This window comes from Chelonia mydas, chromosome 6 (assembly GCF_015237465.2).
Source record: "Chelonia mydas isolate rCheMyd1 chromosome 6, rCheMyd1.pri.v2, whole genome shotgun sequence".
Classification (NCBI taxonomy): domain Eukaryota; kingdom Metazoa; phylum Chordata; order Testudines; family Cheloniidae; genus Chelonia; species Chelonia mydas.
Window position 1 is genome coordinate 90,259,402 of NC_051246.2, and position 21,615 is coordinate 90,281,016.

The 21,615-nt window shown below is 48.5% G+C and overlaps 1 protein-coding gene across 2 annotated transcripts in view; it reads left to right on the forward strand.

The window, feature by feature from the left end:
• Positions 1–247: 247 nt before the first annotated feature.
• Positions 248–21,615, forward strand: part of VSX2 (visual system homeobox 2) — a 46,067-nt gene continuing 24,699 nt past the window's right edge. For both annotated transcript variants that reach the window (XM_043549884.1, XM_007065285.3), the window contains exons 1-3: positions 248–668; positions 1,955–2,039; positions 6,056–6,179. In XM_043549884.1, the coding sequence (XP_043405819.1) occupies positions 248–668; positions 1,955–2,039; positions 6,056–6,179 (630 nt within the window). The remainder of the gene's footprint in view (positions 669–1,954; positions 2,040–6,055; positions 6,180–21,615) is intronic.

Here is a 21,615-nt window from a genome sequence, read left to right on the forward strand (position 1 = left end):
TCCACAGGGTTCCCCCATCTCCCGGGCTCCCCCCGGACCTCGTGTCCCAGGCCGCCTCCCCCTGGCCCCTCCGCTGCCTGTGCTGGAGCCTGCCGGCTTTTTGGAATTCCTAATCGCGGCTGGCCCCTGTGATTGGCTGCTCGGCTCTGACCCCACTTGGGCTCCAGGCTGGGCGGATAAAAGGGGCCTGAGCCGGGGGCTCCCGAGCATTCCCGGGAGCGGGCACTAGGGACCGGCCGGCCGCAGCATGACGGGCAAAGCGGGGGACGCGCTCGCCCACAGCCTGCCCAGCAAACCCAAACCCGACAGCGCGGCCAGTGCGCCTGGGGCCGGGGCCGCCGCTGGGCCCAAGCCCAGCTCCGGGCCCACCCCGCCCAGGTGCACCGGCTTCGGCATCCAGGAGATCCTGGGTTTGAACAAGGAGCCGCCCTCGCACCCGCGGGCTGCCCTGGACTCCCTGCCCGCCGGGCACCTGCTGGCGGCCCGCTCAGTGCTCAGCCCCGCCGGGGTAGGTGGCGTGAGCATGGGGCTCCTGGGGGCAGGCAGCATCCCCAGCTTCTACACCCAGCCCACCTTCCTGGAGGTGCTGTCCGACCCCCAGAGCGTCCACCTGCAGCCCCTGGCCAGGGCCCCCGGACAGCTGGACACCAGCCAGACGGCCAGCTCAGGTAGGCTCAGGCTGCCGCCCCGGGGCGCCCCGCATAGCCGGGTCCTCTCTCCCCGCGCATCGGAGGAGTTGGCGCCAGGGCTGCAGGGAAGCCCGGGCTGCCCCCCGAGGGGGCTTTATGAAAATTCGTTCGGGCGCCAGGAGGATGGGTTCGCGCTGGGAAACCCCCGGCCGGCGGGTGCCAGAGCGGGGGGATCGGGGGATGGGGAGCGCCGTCCCCGGGGCTTCCCGGAGCCGGAGGGGAGCGGACCCCCGGGGCGCCGGAGCCTCTAACTCGTTTGCGGGGAATTGGGTGCCTCGCCGTCCGTTTGCTAGACGGCAGGATTCGCCCGGCCGCCTTCTCCGGAGCCTGGGCCCCGGCCGGGCGCGCTTCACCCTCAGCTGCCCGGGGGAAAGTTAGTAAATATCATAATAATTCCCCCCTCCCTCCCACACACACACACACACACACACACCTGCCCGGCGGGGCCGCACAGCGCCGCCCGCCTGTAACGCCCGGTCCGCATAGCAAATGCCCATCGGGCCGAGGGGGCCGATCCCATCCCGCCGCCCCTCGGGCGAGCCCGAGACTGTCCCCGCCCCACGGCAGAACCGATTGTATCGAAATGCGAGTCCCGGCGCCCTGCACCAGCGGCTCCTGGGCGGGGAAGGGAGATCCCGAGCTGCCGGAACGACCCCCGGCCAGGGGGAACGAACAACCACCCGGGGCGGCGAATACAGGGAAGGAGCCGCCGGGCGGCTCCGGGATGCGCCCCGAGCCACGCCGGAAATCGGCCGGCGCCTCCCGGGTGAGCAGGGCGGATTATGCCCCGGAGCCCGAGTTACCCCTGCGGCGGGGTCCTGGGGGAGCGGGCGCAGCGCGGGGATTTCCCGCCCTCTCGGGGGTTTTGTTTTAAATGCCGCCAGGAGTTAAAAACCAACGAAACTGGGTGCAATCGGGGCACAGGCGCGCAAAGAACCGGCCCCTCGGAGCAAAAGGGGGCCGAGCCCCGAGACTTCCCCCGCCGCGCCCCGGGACAGGGGCTCCAGGAGGGCTCTGCCGAGTCCGGCCGGCCCGGGGGCTGCCGCGGCGGGATCGCAACGAAATCCCCGCTGAACCAACGAAAAATAAAGCGAAACCCCAGGGAGATGCAAAGCAAGGGCCGTGCCAGCCCCTGGCACCCCGCGCCGGGCAGGGAGCCTCCGGCCCGGCCCGGGGAGGGGGCGCCAGCGCTGGGGGCCTCTGCGGAGCTGGGAGAGGCGAGTCCCCGAGCCCGTCCTCAGGCTGTGCCGCGTTTCTCTTCCCAGACTCCGAGGATGTTTCCTCCAGCGACAGGAAAATGTCCAAATCCTCCTTAAACCAGAGCAAGAAGCGCAAGAAGAGACGGCACAGGTAGGAGAGCAGCCCGCTGCCCCCCTCCTCGCCTGCTCAGCTCCCCACCGGGCGAGACCCCGCAGGGCTACCCTGGAGCCCCCCGCACCTTGTGGGCTCGCCTGCCCGCCCGCCCCCAACAGCAGAACCTGCCCCAACCTTGGCTGGTACCTTTAGGCCTCTCGGAGCCCTATTTATTATTTCTATCCCCGAGGCCCTGTCGTGCGGGGGCACTGCACAGAGGCACGGGATGGCGCAGCCCCTGCCCCCAAAGATTTTCCAGCCTCGGGCCCCGGTGGTGCAGCTGGGTCTGGGCATGCAGAACCTCGCGCTCACTCGGATCCAGCTGCTGCGCCGGGGCCTGCCTGGAGACAAAATGCACTAATTCGGTGTAACAGGCGATTGAAGGGGCTAGGGAGGAAGGATGAGGGTAACAGCGGTAGGACTGTCTGGCTGCATGGATTTGCTGTACCATTGATGGGTTTCAAATAAAAGGATGTTTGATTAAAAATATAAATAAACATGAATTAATGAGATCGGCAATCCCTAGTAGCCAGCCCAGGACCCAAACTGGGTCTAACCCTACCTTCCACCTCTATTCCACTCCCCTCTCCCTCCCCCTCCTCTGTATAGGTCCACGCACCTTCACATAAGAGCTAATTCAGCCCATAGGAACAGGGGCTCAGGTCTGACAAAGGGCACAGGAGGGAGGAATCTATCTGAAGGGAACCTTCTGCTTTTTGCTCCCCAATCAAAGGAAGCAGGATTTGGGGTTTGATTATGAATCGCAAGAAAATTACCCACAGATGGCATTTGACTTCAGTTAAGATCCATCATATATTTGCTACTAGAGAGGCACTCTGTTGAAAGGGTTGCAGGGAACTGGGGACATATTTTCACATGTGGTGGTTGTGCCCAAGAATTAGATGGTTTGGGGAGGAAATTAATAAAGAGATTCATCTTATGACAAAATGCTGGCTTCTAGAGATCCCCTGACCTGTTTAGTTAATGCTCTGGTGAAGGGTCTGCATTTTAAACAGAACACAAATTGTTCTTTTTATTGTTGGCAGTGAGACTTTGTACTGCATGTTATTGGAAATAGGTGACCCTTCCACCTATACAATTATGATATAGTAAAATATGGATTGTCCTAATAGGAAAGCTTTCACACCAAGTACATAAACAAGAGAAGTGCCAAAAAGAGAGGATAAGTATTAAGAAATTTGGTCATCTTTGCTAGTGGATTAGGAGGAGGAGGGCTCCCCAGCCAGCAAGCCAGAATCTTTAGCCAGGTTCTTTGAATATTAATCTGATCCTGAATAAGTAATCTACAATATAGTATGTTAAAGTTTTATTGTAACTTTGTCATAATAAAAAGCTTGTTTGTTTATTTTGAAAAGCTACCCCGGGGGATTTATTCCCAATGGCTCTGGATCCTGAAACCTTGAAACCAGGCTACTACTTAACTCAAAAGATGCCTACAGTTTTTAGGTGTGTGGGCCCCAGAGGCATCAATAGTTTTAAAATATTTCCTAAAGTGACAAGCCATTTATCCAGGGCCACTAGAAATGGGAGTAGTCGGGTTATTAAAACTGGACTCTGCAATGCAGTAGAGCAATTTTAGCATAATGTATTAGGCAAATAGCAGTTTCTATCAATCACTTATTCATTATTAATAAAGTATTGAAGATCTTCAACAAGAGGTAGAACAAGCTGCTAAGGTAGATGAGGGAAGATGACTTGTTTGGTAAGGCACTTGTGTCACAGCTTTGAGATTTCGTTTCCCAGCTCTGCCATAAGACTGATATTTTGCCTCCCTGTGCCTCTATTACCCATCTGTAAAACGCAGCTAAAAATCACTGAGCCACATAAACATTAGACGCTACAGTGATGGCTAGAAGTATCTAGCTCGATTCTGGGATTGCCATGGCCAGCGATAGTCAGGACAAAAGGAGGTGGTATGGCCATCTATCAGGGATGGTTTAGGGATAATTAAATCAATCCTGCCACAATTCAGGATGGGTGGATTAACAGATATCCTAGTGAAAGCCAAGCCAGGATGCTGTGCAGGAAGAGACTAAATATCCCAGCATGGGTTAGATTCCCTGCTAGAGGTCCCACTCCAATCCAGGGGGATTGACTAGTGACCTATGTGACATACTTTCAAGTCAAACAATTCTATGGTTACCCCCAGAGTAAATATGGACTCATTTCCTTTGTGAACTAGATTGGGCTCAAGGATGGGTGAGATCTCAATTAGGACTGGAGTAAGGATCACAATTGGATCAGGACTAGAGATGGATCAGGATATTGGAAACAGGATTTGGATTTGTTTATAATTTTCAATTTTGCGTAGTAACAAACTTTTCATGTTTAGTAATTTTTTTTTAAAATAAGAAAAGCTTAAAACTGCCAAATCTGTCTGCTGTATCTGGGCTAAGTGACAACTGGAGGAGAGATTATGTATTGTGGTAAAAAGGGCTTGGACTAATCAGATTTTTAAAAAGGGAAAATATAGGATGAATTTCAGGATATATATTCAGCCAGTGAGCTGCACTGGGCTGTGGCATCATCTCCTGATGATGGTAGACGCCCCAAACATGTGGGGCATTTAAAAACTAGAGAATGTACAATAAGAAATAATCCTGCACTGGGTCCGGAAGAGAGAAACTGGATGAGCTAATAGATCTTTTTTCATCCTAGTGTCCATGATTCTACAAGAGCAGGAGCAGAATCCTCCTGAACACAGAACAGATTTAGGAGTGAGTTTAAATAAAGATCTGATTGCAGACTGGGTCCCCTGCATTCACAAGCCCCTCTTGTTGTTAATGTTGTTGATCTGGTGGAATCCTTAGGTTTACGAACGTTGAAAGGTCATTTTGAGCCTGTGTTTCTGTTTGTGTTATTGGGAAGGTGCAGGATCTTTTGAAATTCTCTAATTTTAGTGAAAGATTAAAAAAAAAAAATCTTTCGGGCACTGTATCTCCGGTCCTATGGTTTGATTCTTTACTTGAAATGCAAGTCAGTTTAAAAAAAACCCACCCATTAGAATGCTGACTGCTGTGTAGGCTGACCCTGCTTAGAAATTGGAGTTTCAAAGGGTTTCGATAGCCTGAGGTTCAGGGAGGATTTCTGACACCAGGGAGGTGAAGAAGGTCTTGGTACCTTACTTCCCCGTTGCTGGAATCTCTTTGCATTCCCCTAGAGTTGTGCTTTCATCTTTCTCAGCTCCCAGCTGCTGCTATTTTTTTAATCCACCCATCCCAAGCTGAGAACTGGGCATACGGATGCAAGCTGGGACAATTGACCATTCAGGGCAGTCAGGAAGGATTTCCAATGATGGGTAATGGGGTAATGCAAATCAGAGGAAGGGAGGGATCCGCTAGTGGGAGATGTTTTTTTTCTGGGTTCCTGTGTAGAAGTCGAGCAAGGGAATTGGCACTGGGTTCATGGTTGGAGGTTGCATGCATGGGGTGAGGAACTGGCTGGTGAAAGTAGTGAGGGCTGTGACAAAACTTTGGGGATTTGCTGAGGGGGAATGGTTTGTTTGTAAACCGGGAGAGACTTGGGAGAGGTGAGATGCTGAGAACAATGTCACTTCTTGTGGGTGCCTCAGTGCAATCTTCTGGAGTGTCTGTGTGGCAAACATAAAGGGGACCATAGTGCCCATAAATCAGGAAGTGGGGCCCTCTTTGAGGGAAAAAGAGACACTTCAATGTCTTTTGGAAGGAAATAATGTCTGAGATCTAATCTAGAGATTATGGTCATCCTGTGGGGGGAGAGAAACTGGAGGAGAGGCTGCCTAGAGGAGGAAGTGGCTGAAAAGGAAGGTGACTTGTGACTGTATAAGAACACAATGTCCTGGCACTTTCTGGGCTTTCTCTCAGCCAAGGGCTTGACCTTCTGTCCATAGAAAAACAGTAAAACACAATCTACATACGTTATCCAGTTTCTGAGATTTTCCTTTCCCTGTTTCTCCGTCTCTGTGACTGTTCAGCTTTCTCTATATTCTGATCAATGAGTTTTACTCCCCTCAGGACAATCTTCACATCCTACCAACTGGAGGAGCTGGAAAAGGCCTTCAATGAGGCCCACTATCCCGATGTCTATGCCAGAGAGATGCTGGCCATGAAAACAGAACTGCCTGAAGACAGGATACAGGTAATCATACCTCTCTGGGCCCTTAGAGCAGCCCTCTCATCCCTCCCTTCCCAAGCAGTGTTCGCTCTCTCCCTAAGGAGAGGACACGGCAGCTTCCAGCATAGAAATGGTCACATCACACTGAATAAAACTACACCCCTTGTAACCAAAACCTCTAGGCAGTCATATTTTCTGTGCTTCTTTGCAAACATCTGTTTGGTGTATGTGTGTGGTATGTCTTTGTGGGTGTAGTGTTTTGTGTGTGTGGTTGCATTGTGTGCTGGTGTTAGTATGTTTGTGTGTGTGTGTACTATACTGTATTGTACTGTTTTTGTGTGTGTTTTTGTTCTATTAACTTCCATAGCACCTGCCACAAGGTGCCCAGGATAATGGATATATTTTACAATAGGCAGAATAGAAAAATAACCCCAAAATGAGGAGCTGCTATACTGAAAGAGTCCAAAATGGTCAAAATGACCTGGATAGCTATGCCTTGCAGCTCCCAAGGGTCTGTGTGGACATGGTTAAAGAGGAAACTCCATAGAGACCAGGTCCTTGAACTGAGAAATCCCTGATCCCAACCCACTACAAATTGAAGCATTGACCTGGGGAACAGCCAGTCTCTGTTCTCCTGGAGGCCCACAGGAGGGCTAGATCTCATTGTCTGAGGGTGCATCAGATTGCCTAGTGTAGCCCTGGATAAGATGGTATTATGAACTCTGGTATGGATGAGTTTCTAAATAAGGCATGTGCATGTGCCTTTTATGTTCTCTGTCGAACTCTCAAAACAGAGACTTGTGGTTTCCCAGGAAAACCTTTGGGGCTGATTTTCCATTGCACCCCCACTTTCTTATTTCCCTCCGGCTTTATATCCTTGTTAGATGGGGATTCCCTGGGTGGCACTGAACTGCCAGAACAGCTCTGTGCGTGTCTATGCCTAGCACAGCCTTTGGCGTAGGGCATGTCAGGGTGGGGAGGGAGGGGGCATGGTTGGAGAATGCTGTTCTCTGGCTATTCTGGGCTGGCAGACGGCCCATAGGGGGCGTTGAGGCCAAAACAGAAGCTAGAGAATACTTATGACTGCTGCAACTAATGTCCAAGGCAGTGTAGGACCCTGACAGCCTGGGAATGTGGGGATCAAAAAGGTAGCTTAAAGCCACCTCTGCCCCCTGCTCCTGGTTCCTGCACAAAGCGCAGGAACAGAGCAGTAAAGAATGGAGCCCTTTGGCTTCACTGCGTGTGCTGATACAGAGTGAAGCTTCTGGGCTTGCAGGGTTGAAACTTGGCCTTATTCCCCTGCATACCTGTGGTAGGTGCTTCTCTAGCTGATGCAGCTCGGTTTCTATGAAGGGCTTGGCCTGGATTCCACTTTGTGCCACACTAAACTGCACGTTTTCTTACTGTCCCCACTCATTCCTTCAATTGCCCCCCTCACTCAGATCTGCTCTTTCAGTCTGTGCCTCTTTCAATGCCTCTTCCCTGCACCCAGGGGACCAACACATCATTATCCAGCTTTTCTTCAGCACTGGTGGACTGCCCGTTCCATGGGTTCACAAGAACCTTAGAGAACTCTCAAGGATATAGTGCTGATGCTGTAAATTACTGAGGTATATACTGGGAGGTGGAGGGGGGAGTGACAGGGGAGAGGGAGGAATGGAGAATTTCCAAAACCCAAACAGCTTCACTTTTTTCTTTGCAACACAAATCTTCCCCCACCAAACGCTAATCAAACATACCATGTTGATAAAACCAGATCCCAATCCTTCTATTGTGCTGGCATGACTCCTGGTGACCTCACCGCTGGTATCCTAAGCACTGATTTCCAGCAGGTCTGAGATATAAATAATTGGCTCCTTACCTGAAATAGGAATGGCTAGAATAAGGTCTCTTATTCCTTGTATTCCACGTTGGGATTTCACTGTGATGGGTAGGTCTTGATGCTTCTATCAAGAAAGAATTAGATGGAGAGCCAGTTAGATACCTCTGGCTTTCTGGGATGTCATCTCTCTGTGAATCAGGGTGTAAGAGGCCTGTGGGGAGGTAAACATTGCTTGCATTCATCATCTGGAGCTAGATTAGAAAGTCTATTCTTTGATTTCCCACAGACAGGCCTTTACCCTTTGTCTGTCTGGGAAGGAACCTTAGCCATGGACAAAACCAGACTATTGAAATGTAGAGACACCATTTACCAATCATGTCAGGCTGGGCTTGACCAATATCTTCACGTGCTGCAGGTCAAGGTTGCATGTGTAATGTCAATATCTGGGTCACTTTTGTGGTGATGTGAGCCAATGTTTTCATCTGTCTAATTTAGTAGCTGAATAGCGCTTGACAATTTTCTTTCTCACTGGCTAGTGACAGAGTAAAATATAAATAGCAATTCAGTGAAACTGTTTGGCAACTTCTGTGCCACAACTTGTCATTGTTGTGATCTGCCTACTCAACTGGAACTGGGCTAGACCCATCTAAGTGGGAGCTATAGATGGGCGTAATAAGCATCAGCACCTGTATCACAGGGGGAAGTGATCGTTAGTGAAACTGGGTTGGTATGGGAAACGGTAGCTTTTCATGGCACTATTGTATGGGGAACATGAGCATCTCATGCCAGGACAGAGATCAGAGTCACATAAGAGACTTCTAAGAGATACTGAAGGAAAAGAGCAAGCTGTCTCCAAGTGGCCAGTACAGGATTGCTCCTTATTGTATATTTTCTATTTGTTTCCCTGGCTGCTCTTTTGTGTTAGCCTCCCCACATATCAGGAAGTTGATGCTAATGCTTGAAAGTGCTCCTTGATATTTAACCTCAATACCCCCTTTTTAAACTTTCCAGTTACCCTCCTTTGTACCAGCCTGAATGATCTCTCTCTCACCAGCCTTTGGATTTACACCCTTTAAATAGTGGTAGACTGTTAACCTGTTCTCCTCTCCCCTCCAACCTCAACTCTCCAACCTTTAGTCATTGCTTATCCAAGCTATAATATCTTTTTTTAAATGATCCCTCATAAATCAATCTCTCCAACCCCTTAATCAATTGGTTGCTCTTCTCTGAACTCCCTCCAATTTGTCAGCCTTTCTAGTAACAGGGGATCAAGAGCCTACTGGAATATACCAAATGAGTTTACACCTGTGCTGTATAGTGAGGGACAGCTATCTTCCCGAGTCTTTCTACACATCTCTCTCCAAACTAGTGTTGGCCTGGTTTTGATTCCACATCACACTGCAAACTCTATCTGTCTAGTGGCTGTCCGCTACCGCTCCGAAGTCTCCTTTGGACATTCCTGCTTCCCAGGTTTCCCTCTTCCATTCAGTATTTTTGGTTTCAAATTATTTTTCCACTTAACATATTAGCTATATTTTTTCCTAAACTGAATCTCTCCTTATTCCCTGCCCATGTTTCTAATCTTTCCAGGGCCCTCTATATTTCTCTGTCCTCGTGGGATTTGCAGCTCCTCCCAATTTAGTACCATCTGTGAATTTCATTAACATGCTGTTCACTCCCTCCTCTAGATCATTAATAAAGAAGTTATATAAGACTGACTCCTAATGCCAACCCCTGCACATTCCCACTGGACCCATCTTGCATATTGCCATTCATTACTACCCTTTGTTTTCATGTATGGGTTTAGTTTTTGGAGGTCACAAGCAGAGACCAATATTAAAATACATACAGAAGTAAATGGAAAAACTGAAATAGAGTGGTGTGTAAGAACTATTCACACAAGCAATACCTGTCGCAAAGCACCATGTGTTCTTAACAGGTATCAAATACTGAAGTTCCTGGTTTTGATATATTATAGTGGACTCAGTATAAATATTCCCAGGTGCCCAGGCAATGAGCTAATATGGATATTAATTCTTTAGGACAGCAAGTTTCCTCATTGCAAGGAGTCTCCCATGCTTTTCTGAAGCAGATGCTCATAGAAGGAACATGAGGATTTCCTCACTGGGCAGCATTCGAAAGTCTCCTTTATCAAAAGAAAACTGAGGAACTAGTTTTGCTAGCAGGTTCTTTCTCTCATCTCCTAGTAACTTGCATTGTGACCATTTCACAAAATATTGGGATTAATGTGTAATCCCATCACACATGTTTGAAAGAGCCGACAGCAGAATTGAAGTGACCTTTATCAAAATAAATTGAGGCCACTCTGTATGGGGCTAAGCAGGCTGCTACTGGGTATGCACATGTTTAGTACATACAGGGTGTCTACACTGCAGCTGGAAGCGAGACTCCCAGCATAGGCAGGTAGATTTGCACTATCAGGGCTTCAGCTAGTGCACTGAATGTAGCAGTGTGGACGTTCTAGCTCAGGGTCTCGAGCCCACCTGATCTCCTGGGCTTCAAAGCCCAAGCTCCAGCCCGAGCCAGAATGTCCACACTGCTATTTTTAGCACACTAGCTTGAGCCCCTCTCGTGCAAGTCTGTCTACCCAGGCTGGGAGACTCTACTCCAGCTATGGTAACGTAAGAGATGCATTAAGAATCTGGCCTCTTCCACAAAATATAGTCACTCTGTCCGCAGGAATCTAATATCCAACTCTACCTATATACTACTTAAGAGGGCAGAACCTGGTCTCTTAGATACATTTAAATTCTGGTTATCTAAAATGTTATATTTTCCAAGCTTGGTAAGCCTCTTGCATTCAAAGTGCTATTGCCCTGTAAAAGTCCAAGTATGGGATTATTGAAATAATGATATATTGGTGTAATTACACTGTTGCTTACTGATCAGAGGAATATATCTGACCAGTCATATAAAGAAATTGAGTACATCTAGTAAGACCATGCCTGTCTTTTTTTTTGGATGGAGAGTAGGATAATCTTTTAGGGGAAATGATCAATTATTACAGAGGGGAGAAGGGAATGGAAAGTATTTAAGAATTCTGGCAACTCTAGTCAGTATAACCTTTGTATGGTGAGTAAACAATGTAATTATATGTGAGCAGGTAAAAACTAGACTGTGTAGGAAAAGAGAGGTATTCAAATGGGGTATCTAGGATTTGTGGTTCCATAGGGATCCAGTGCTGTTTGGAAGGGCATAGGCAGTATATGCACCATTCTGATAATGGATCCAACCCTGCTGCTAAACAGTTAAGTTGTGAAACTCCAAACCACCGATGGACTTTTTTTTGGATACAGAATTATAAAGATTTTTTTATCTGTCAAAATACATTTTAATATCACCCTGCAGTTGTTAAAGACGTTTAACTGAGATTGGGCCTGGAAGAATTGGGAGAAAGTAATTAATTGCAGGGGGATGGAGACGGGAGTTCATACTAATAGTGTTTATTCAGGAAAATAGAGGTTAAGTATATTCTAGTTATGCAAGACTGTTTTCTAAAGTGCAGGACTAAAGGAGGATAATTCAACTTGAAAAGGTCTAAAGAATCTTTGACTACATGGACTCCAGTACCTGATTCTAATGTTCCAATGTCTAACTGAGTTGGAGCCCATCAGAATGGGCCACAGGGGACCTCTTAGGAGGTGAAACACAGAACCTGGGAGGTGATTGTTATCCTGATTTTTTCCCCCCCCCTGGAAATACAGTTGCTGGAATGAATCCTTTTCAGCTAGGGGAGTCATAATAAAAGAAAACGACAGTGAGAGCACATTTAATTTCTTGAAGGCCAAGTTTTTGGACTCATAACTATTGTTAAAGATCATGGCTGTTGAGGTCTGGTACAATTACCGTACCAAAGTAAGGAATTTTGGCCCAGATCTTATCACTCAAGGCTAGAAATGAGAACTGACCACTCAATGCAATCAATGGCCTTTCTGGAATCTAGGGATGGAATTGCTTCAGAAATATGCTACCTTAAGGAATATTAATATTATGAGATCATCTCTTGCCTGTGTAAGTACCATGTGATTGGTAAAGACCAGACCAGGGAGAAATTCTTCCTGCTTCCTAAAACTTGGATGATTTTATGCCCTTATTGAAGGATAAAATAGGCCAACCTAAGGCACAAATGAATGCAGGTCATGGCTGCACACACAGTTGGAGGTAAACTGCCAGGGCATATGGAGCAGTTTCAGGTATCAGTTAATTGGGAACCAGCATTTTTGTTAAAGAATTGTTTAAAATCAATAGTCTGTTCATCAGGGCTGGGGCCTTTGCCATGAGGTACTTTAGAAATAGCCTGTTTATCTCCTCAACAGATATATCATCTTCCAATAACTCATGGGGCACATCTGGGCAGTGAAATCTCAGATAAGTGTTCGTTAACTTCCTCTCTGCTTTTAGAAGTGTACAGGTGAGATAAAAGTAAGCAGACATATGGATTAGTAACCATATTATTTTGAGTATTTCTTGGGGCACTTGGTGTTTCTCGGCACTTGTGTTTTAATTGGTATGTGAGGAGTTCTCTGCTTTACCATTTCTTGAGTAAAATGCCGTGCCCGAAGTGTGCTAGTTGCTGTATGGGCACATAGGAAGATGTGAACCCTGCCCCAAAGAGTTGAGTTAAAATCAGCTGGATTGTGGGGAGGCAACAGTGATATAGTAGGCAAGAAAAAAATGGGGTGTCTGGAATACCTCCTCTTAGTGCAATTCTATTTTTCACTTCTATTATGTAAACTATTCCTGGCTATCATCTAGCCACTAATAGCTGGTTAGTTTCTTGTAGGCATTGCCGTGGAAGTGAGTCTTGGGAAGGAATTAAATGAGAAGGTGGACCTGCTCGAATGCCATTCCATGTGCTAACAAAAGCATGGGCATGGTCAGCTAAAATGAATTAATATTTTGCAACTCTCTGTTCTCAAGGGCTTTATTAAACTGCAGATGCATTCAATCCACTGACTTCCTTCAGCCACAAATTAATGTTTGGAACTCATTTTTTGTGTGTGTTTTTTACACCTCATGTTGCTTCTTGTTGTTTGTGGCTCTACCTACTAGATGTTAAGGGCCAACTCAAAGTAAGAGGCAACACATTCACGTTGCCCAAGGAGCAGGGAATGAACTGTGAGTCAGGAGTGACTGTTCCTCCCCATCTCTCCTTGTGCTGAAGGAGTAAGTTACTGAGCCCCTTGTTGGGGAGTGGCTTACTCCCACCCACTTTCCTGGAACAGGGAACATTGGGTGCCTAGCTCTTGCTTTCCCCACCACAGTGGAGACCATGGTCTAGGCAAGAGAGTGAGGGAGGTCTCTGCATGGTTGAGTACAGCTGTGACAGTCGAGACATTCAATATTTGTTCCATTATTTTCCTAGAGATAGAAGTTAGGGGTAAAATTTTCAAATCGCCTCAGTCTTGATTTCAGCAATGACTTTGAAAATGGGACCAAGGTGCTCTTGAAATTTTACTCTAAATCTCTATGCTAGTAACTGTCATGCTCACTCCTGCCTCTGGCTGAGGAATTTACTTCTCTCTAATCCTCTGATACTTCCCCAACTTTTCATGACCTGAGTTGGGGGGGAAAAAAATTTGTGGATGGCCCAATATCTTCAATAGTTAATTCTGATCATGCCCTAGGGTGCATGTCAAAGGGACCAGCTGACTGGTATATGTTCAGATTTCCCCTTAGTTGCTTTATTTTTTTAAAAAAAATTTCTTCCCTGATTTTGTTGAGTACAAACTTTTTAAAATGCAGTTCACTATCACAGCCATTTGAGCGTCATGGCTAATTTCACACACACCCCTCCTCATATCTTAAGGGATGAATTTTTCTATAATGCTTCTCTTTTTCCTGATAGATCTCTAAAAGCTGTCTGATTCTTCTTTGCCAAAATTAATCCATCCTGCCTTTTGAATGCCCTCTCTCCCCCTTGTGATTGGGTGGTCTTGCAGCAGGTTCTAGGGCCTATATATAGATCTAAAAAGCATATTGTCACTCTTGTCCTGCATCCTAACCATTGGGTGCACCAAAACCAGGAGAGAAGTCCTGGTGCAGATGCAAATTACTCTTATCCTTCCCTGACCTGAAGCCTGTATGAGCCACTGGAGACTGAGGTGAAGAAGAAACTGCTGCAGTTATGCTTTACAGCAGTGGTAGCTTTTGAGCCCTGCTGGAGGCGGTGCAAACAGACAGGCCTCTCCTCACTCTAATCTGAGCAGTGCTAATGCCGGGAGGGCCTTGTAAACTCCTGCAAACAGATCAAATGAAGCTGGAAGCATTAGCTTAGACCCTGCCATCTAATTTTGGGCATGAGGTGGTCTCTGCTCCCCTGCCATGCAGCCAGCCTGAGAGGGACTCTGTCGGTCCCCAGGTGGGGTATGATGCTGTGCAGTCTGAACACAGGCATAGCTGAAGCTGCTGGCTGCTAGCTAATAAAACTTGAAGCTTTATTAAATACCACCTCCTTGATTTGCATGTTTCTTCAAAGACCCAGCAGGGGAGGTGTAAGAACAGCATAACTGGTTTTGTTGGCTCCCTCTTCATGCCGGTGTGCGGTGCATCAAACACAAACTCCCAGGTGAAGTTTTGTGATAAGGAGCATGACCTCATGGGGGAAAGTGTCTTTCCTGTGACCCAGAAGTGACTGCCTGCTCTCTGGCTGTTGGGGCCCCTGGTGGATGCAACTTGGGAGGGGAGTGTCGGGCACCCAGGGCAGGTGGCAGCCCTTTGCTGGGATAGACCGTGCTCTTCAGCCAAGCCTGAGCCACGGTGCTACACAACGGATCTGACCTATCCATGCCGCTGAACTGAGCCCCATTGCCATGCTGCTCTTGGAGCATGCACATCCTGACAGACCTTGGCCCTGTCATCTACCAGAGAACAAAAGGCTCCAACAGTACCATGATACAGGGTCTATTTCTTGATCCTGAAAGGGCCAATCTGTCACTATTCCTGAGGTAAGGATATACCCAGAATTGAGGCCTCGATTCACCAAAGGACCTGCTTAAATGCTTTACTGACTCAGGGCCTGAATGCAGCGTTCCCGGAGGGCTCATATCTGAGCTGCGGAGAGGACAAATGCTCCCCTCTTTGATCCTAGGGTGAGTCTTGGCATACGCTGCCCAGCAGTGCATTAGCCTCTTTCCTGCCATATCGCAGGGCAAGCTCCTGTCTAAACTGTACCTGCTGCACTACACCTAGCCCACCCTGGCCCTTCAGACTTTCTGCACTGTTCTCGCACCCCAGATTCCTCCCTCTCACTGAGTACCTGAGTTGGGGATTACTTTTAACCAGCTAGGTTAGCTCTGTTTAGGTCAAGCTGAATCAAATTTTGCTGTTTCCTGCCTGTATTTCTAATCGCTGTTGGTCCCTTTGTATTTTTGTCCTGCCTGATGGGGGTCTGGCTCCTCCCACTTCAGTAGCAGCTGAGAATGTTGTCAAAATGCACCTGAATTGGCCCCACTCTCTGTTACTGGAGTGCTCCTGTTGATTTATTTATATTACAGCAACATCAAGCAGCCCCTGTTGCAGTATCACCATGCCGGTGCTGTACACACACAGGGCGAGAACCAGTCTCTGCCTGGAAGATCTTACAGTCTACACAGCCAAGACACACGAATGGATCACAGTCTGGAAATGCCAAAGTCAAGCTTGTACATGCAGGCCTGGGTTTGCCTTCTTGTGTGTATATCCACTCATGGTGGGCCCAATTCTCCTCTTATGCTGGGGTAACACCAGTGCTTTCAGTGGAGCTGCTTCTCATTTACAGCAATGGGGCCAGTTCTTAATTACATAGCCATGTACTATTTCTCAAACACAATGCAAATTACAATTGTTCTTCACCCTTAAGATGCTGTCTGTGTGTAGCATCCTGTAGTCCTGCACATTGAGCTGTGAAGGCCAGCTGGAGTCTAGGAGAGGCACGTACATAGAAACCGCACCTGCTCATTGCACTACAGATTCAGGGCCAATGACTGTAGCTGGCAGCTGAGCAAGGCTGAGAAGAGAAAGGGCTCATGGCACCTTCTCTTCATTCTTGTGCCCCCACCAGCAGCTGGCTATGATGTGCTTGTTGCGCACAAGGCTCTGCTTCCAATTAGTGTTCCTCTGGGTTCTAGCTACCTGACGAGGCAACGGGATGAGCTGGGGCAGTGGCCAGGGGCAGGAACTGAGCCGATGGGAGCATCTGCTGCATTTTTACCGAGGTTGACGCTACCCCTCTAGTGTGTGTCTGCCTGTAAAAGGTAGAATCTAGCCCTGAGTATACAACTCGGAAAGCTAGCGACATTGGCCAGTGCACACTAGCCACCTAAGCTAACGTAGCCGTGAACTGCCTCAGCCCCTGAATTTCACCAGTCGCTGTCCTGCTGCAGGGTGATCAGTTGTTAAGTTGGTGGCTTCTGCTTAAATGATTAAGATACAGACCTCTGTGAGAAATGAACCTAAAGGACGCTGACAGTAAAAATACACTGGGCCATGTTGGCCGTGAAATTAACACAAGTATCTGAGAAATGGGAAGTGATCATGTAACTAGAGAGGATATCATCATATCACATATGCACAAGGGAGCAACCCAGGGCATTTCCAAAGCAGTATGTCCTGCAGCCGTCACGTTCTCATAACTGAGACAGGCAAAGTACAATCCTTAGCAAACCAGTGGTGATAAGAAGGGAATATAAGAGGGCCTCCCACAAGAGAGACATGCGAGTCTACTGGGTGGTTCTATTGTAAGGACCTAGCACGAGATATGGGGATCCGATAAGATAAAATCTGCTGCCTCCTCCCTGCCAAAGCTAATTCTTTATCCAGGTTCTGGATGTGATGGCGGGGATTTCCCACTGATTACAGTCCTCGTGGCGACAAATGACGGCAGCAAAGGAAGACTTGGTATGACCAAGACCCATTTCAGAGTCCTGGGAAGAGTACTTAAGTCAGGAGTGATACTGATCCTCTCAGCAGAGAGTCTTCTAGTGCCAAGTGCAAGAGAAGGAAAGAGAAGGCTGGTACTGGAGACAAACTGATGTAGGATCTGCCAGTGTAGAGAAGGGCTTGCGAGTTACAGCTTTGGAATGCCCTCTGTGAGGAAGAACGGGAGGCAGGTGTCACTCAAGCAGAATAGGTTCTGATCTCCTAGACACAAGCAGCCTGATAATGCCATTAAAGCATGGCCCTGAGTAGGGGAGGGTGGAGTGGCTTCACCCCACTGGGAACTCAGAGAAGCATGGTGCTGTGCAGAGTTCTTCAGTGTGTGGGCAAAAGGCACACGTTGCTCCACCCCTTAAGAGCGTGCTGTCAGTGTTGTCTGCCAAGTTGGGCCAGCTCTGTTGGCCAGGGCAGGGTGCTTGGCCCTGTCTCCTCCTCAACAGTTCAACAATGTTGTGGGCATGATGGGCACTCATGGGAATCATCCTACTGACTGGAATGTACATAGGGGCACAACCTACTTGAAGAGAGAGGGAAGAGTCACAAGGTATGTCAGAGCCATTTGCAGTGCTAGGGAGCTACAACTGGACAATGAAGAATGGTGGAGACATTTTGGGGGAATGAAAAACAAAGCAGAAAGATCTCTCGGGACAGGAAGAAGATGAGGAGGGCTATTTCCTGGGGCGCAGTTCTCGGTGTTCTCAGCTCAGCTCGTGGGGAATTTTGATTATCCATGTACGCTGGGTAACAAACAAAGCCAAGCAAGCCTCATCAACAAGGTCCCCAAGTTATACAGAAAACTCCTTTCTGATCCAGAAAGGAGAAGACAACAGGCAATGGAGTTTTGGGAAGAAGAAGGATAAAGAAGAGACAGCAAGGGCAAGAGTGCACTGGAGAGGATGTTCTCTAACATGGGTAGTGGATCATACCATAGGTGCCAACTTCTGCTGGCACCAGTGGGTGCTCAACCCCCTCTGCCCCCGGCTCGTCCCCGATTCCACCCCTGCCCTGCCCTCATTCCAAACCCTTCCCCAAAGTCCCAACTCCACCCCCTCCCTGCACCTATTCTAACTCCTTCCCCAAATCCCCACCCCAGTCCCACCTCTTCCCGACCTCCTCCCCTGAGTGTGCCACGTTCCCTCTCCTCCCCTCTCCCTCCTGGAGCTTGTCACACCGCAAAACAGCTGTTTTGAGGTGGCAAGAGCTGGGAGGTAGGTGGAGAAGTGGGGGCGCGGCGTGCTCAGGGGAGGAGGTGGAGGCAGAGGTGAGGTGGGGTTGGGGGGCGCTTGGCTGCCAATGGGTGCAGAGCACCCATTAATTTTTCCCCGTGGATGCTCCAGCCCTGGAGCACCCACGGAGTCAGCACCTATGGATCATACCATTAGCCATGTTGTGCTCTAGCCAAAGTAGAAAACATGGGGGTGGAGACTTGCGCTGCAAAGCAACTGAAAGGGGTAAGGGTGAGGAGGGAGCTGAAGGCTGGGAGTGCTTTAAAAGAGGAGTGGGCAGAGTGTGAGGTGCAAGAGGGGGTTAGGAGGAGACAGGAGCTGAGATGTGGGCTGAGGCAGAGCTGTGAAGTGCCCTGACAGTGAGGCTCAATAGGAGTACTTTTCTCTTTGGCGGCTTCCTGGCTTCTGGTCAGAGAACTGTCCATATCTGGCCTGGTCTCCATCTCTTCTTCTCCTTCAAGGGCAGGCTCCTGTCATTAAGGATGATGTTGGGAGGCTCCATAGCCCTTTGTCCGCTGCATTGTGCTGACCCAGTCAGGCTGGACTATAATAGCTGTGAGGAGAGACAGAGGCAAACCAAGCCAGTCGGGGTGATTGTAAATTTTTAGAACTTTATTAGGGAAACTCCCCAAATTGTACTAGGAGTATAAATAATATAGAACATTACCAAAGACCTACTATTTATAGTAATGAACTGTAGGTTACCAACTCCTTAACCTTTACGAGTTTCTACACACTGGGCAGTTCGTACCAAATGCATTGTTATTAACAAGAGAGATTACAACATACTGTGTCCCTTCAGAGGAGAATCAGCTTTTCCTCTCCTTGGCTGTAAGTCCAGCTCCACTCTAGCTGCCTAGTTCTTTGTTTCTCTTCAGCTTGAAGTGCTCCTGAGGTCTGATGTTGGTGTGCCTGTACCTCTTTGCACCAAGTTGAACCACAAGTGGGTTTTCCTTACCTAGTGGGCCCTCACTTTTCCATTAGCCACCTTCAACAGAGATTCAAACAGTCAGACGTTCTGTTCATGTATTCTAGGTCCTTTGGGGGTGGGCTTTTCATTTACTGCTTCCAGGGTCTGTTTGCGTCTAAAACAGCCCTTTGATCAATTCCTTTCCCCACCAGTTCTATTTCCTTTTGGTTTATTCCCTTGATACTCACTCTCTGGTAAGTCTGGATTTTATTTCTCTCTACTTCTCTTCTCTAATAGCGGCTGCTCACCAAGTCTATTTTTCCCCTGCTTCTGCTAACCTCCTTCTTACTCCCCAGTTCCCTACTTTTATTCTCCTCTTCTTTTATTACCTCACCTCCTACCCCGGCTCCGGTTCCTCTGCGAGCTCAGCAGCTAGATCGTTCTCCTTCCCACCTTCTTCTCTAACATCTTTTTCCAACTGCCCCCTTCAGGTGGTTTCCGAGCCTCCGCCCCAGCTTGAGCTGCCCTCTCCTTGGCTGTCTTTCTGCCCAGCAATGCATTCTATGCTGCTACATCACAGCTGGGGCAGGTGCTAGTGCCCGGGAGAGGGTTTCTACACATATTACTCTTCTTGGTTGTCACATCCTTCCACCCGTTCTTCTTCTCTGATGACGGCCATATTGCCTGTTGTGTTGGCTGGCGATGTTCTGGTGTACTTTCCTTTGTGCTTCATCTGACCTGGCGCATTGGACTGCTGAGGGTTTCTTCACGGCTCCATACACACGGAGGTCTGGGGTAAGAGCTGTCGTGAGCATAGATTTCTTATTGCATGAAACAAGGACTTGCCAGCACCACTTGCTATTTAAATGACCAAAGGAGATGATTACCAATCAAGAAGAAAGGGAGCAGGATAAATAATCCTAAATTGGATATTATTATTTATAGTGCCATAACACCTGGGGACCTGCATCAGTAGCAGGACCCTGTTGGGTAAGGCAAGAAGTGTCAAATGTGTTGACCGCAGGCTGGATCTGGCCCGTCTACTGTATTGTTGTGCCTTGCGTGACATATTCAAGTTGTGCAGAATGTTATGACCCTCTAATTCCTGAGCTGCAAGACCAAAGCTCTGCTAGCTAAGGCTGTAAAAGCCACCTCTAGCTGTGGCCCAGTCACCACTCGAGGGAGACAAAGCACCACACTGATCAGGCAGTTGGTTACATTTTGTAAAAAAGTAAGTTTCTAGCCCTCATGGTTGCAAAGAAAAGCTTCCGTCGGTGAATGGAGAGTAAATGGATGCACTGCTGTCTTCCTAAGTCTGCAGCCAGCCTGAAATAATGGCGCAGAGAGGCATTCGCTGTTCAGACTCCTATTCATTTCATTGAAGTGTCAACCAAAAGGACATGTTAATGTTGACATGAATTGTGTTACTGATCCTTTCAGCAGATGGACTGGGGGCAGTAGTCAGAGAGGAGCCCAGTGGGTTGGGAATGGGTACAAGGACGGAAATGCACAGGGAAGACCCGAGGAGACACAAAAAACAGAAGGAAGGAGAGAAACCAGCAAAGGAGGAGGCAGAAGGAAGAGAAACAAAGGGCAGAAATAACTGTGGCCTACAGGGGAGATGCATTTTTCTGCCAAGTGTTACTGAGTGTGACACCAAAGTAGTTAATAAAGAACAGGAACCCAGATTCTACCCTTGATCTGTGTCAAATCTCCCACTGACAGCAGCAGGTGTTCTGCTGTGGATGGAGATGGGTGTGGAGTCCTAGAATTCTGCTCCAGTCCCCTACCTACTGTGGGAACGCAGCCCTCCTCCCTGAATGAGTTTGGTGCCCTGGTGGTAGGGGCTCCACAACCACAGTGCCTGCCTGAAAAAGCTTACAGCCCAAGTCATTCTGTTAATACGCACATTAAACATAGCTCAGGAGTCTCAAGGATCCTGGATGGAAACCTCTGTAGTGTTGGAAAGTCCCTAAGAACTGGACCCAGGCTGAGGCACTTCTGGGAAATTCTGTCTGTCTGTTGTAGGCACTGATGGCTCCCATTACCATAACCACCTGTGCACCTCACAGCTGTTAACAGGTTGAGCCTCCCAACACCCCTCCATGGGAGGGAAGTGCTGTCATCCTCATTTTATGGGTGAGGGTGTGAGGCATAGCCAGGCTATGGGGCTTGCCCCGGGTTGCACAGGAAAGCTGTGATAGAGCAGGGAATTGAACCTGGCTCTCTGGCTAGCACCCTAAGCCCGGGATCAACTCGCCTGCTAATTGCTGGTGCGCTAACTGGAGGTTTCATAGACTGTGTGATATTCACCCCTTTGTAGTGTAGCCCCTGGCATGGAGCTGTGTGCGTTCTTCCCCTCCCCGACTCCTCCAATGCATATTTCACTGGGCAATATTTAAACTTAGATGAGCCTCTGGAGATCTCTCGCTCTTCCCCTCCCCCTGCTTCCCTCTCTGGAGGTTTCCATCCAACGGAGATGAATCTTGGACAGAGCAGAAGAGGGGGAGCTGATTAGCAGCATCAGTGTCTTGTAATCTCCTATTGATTATTCATAGCCTAGTC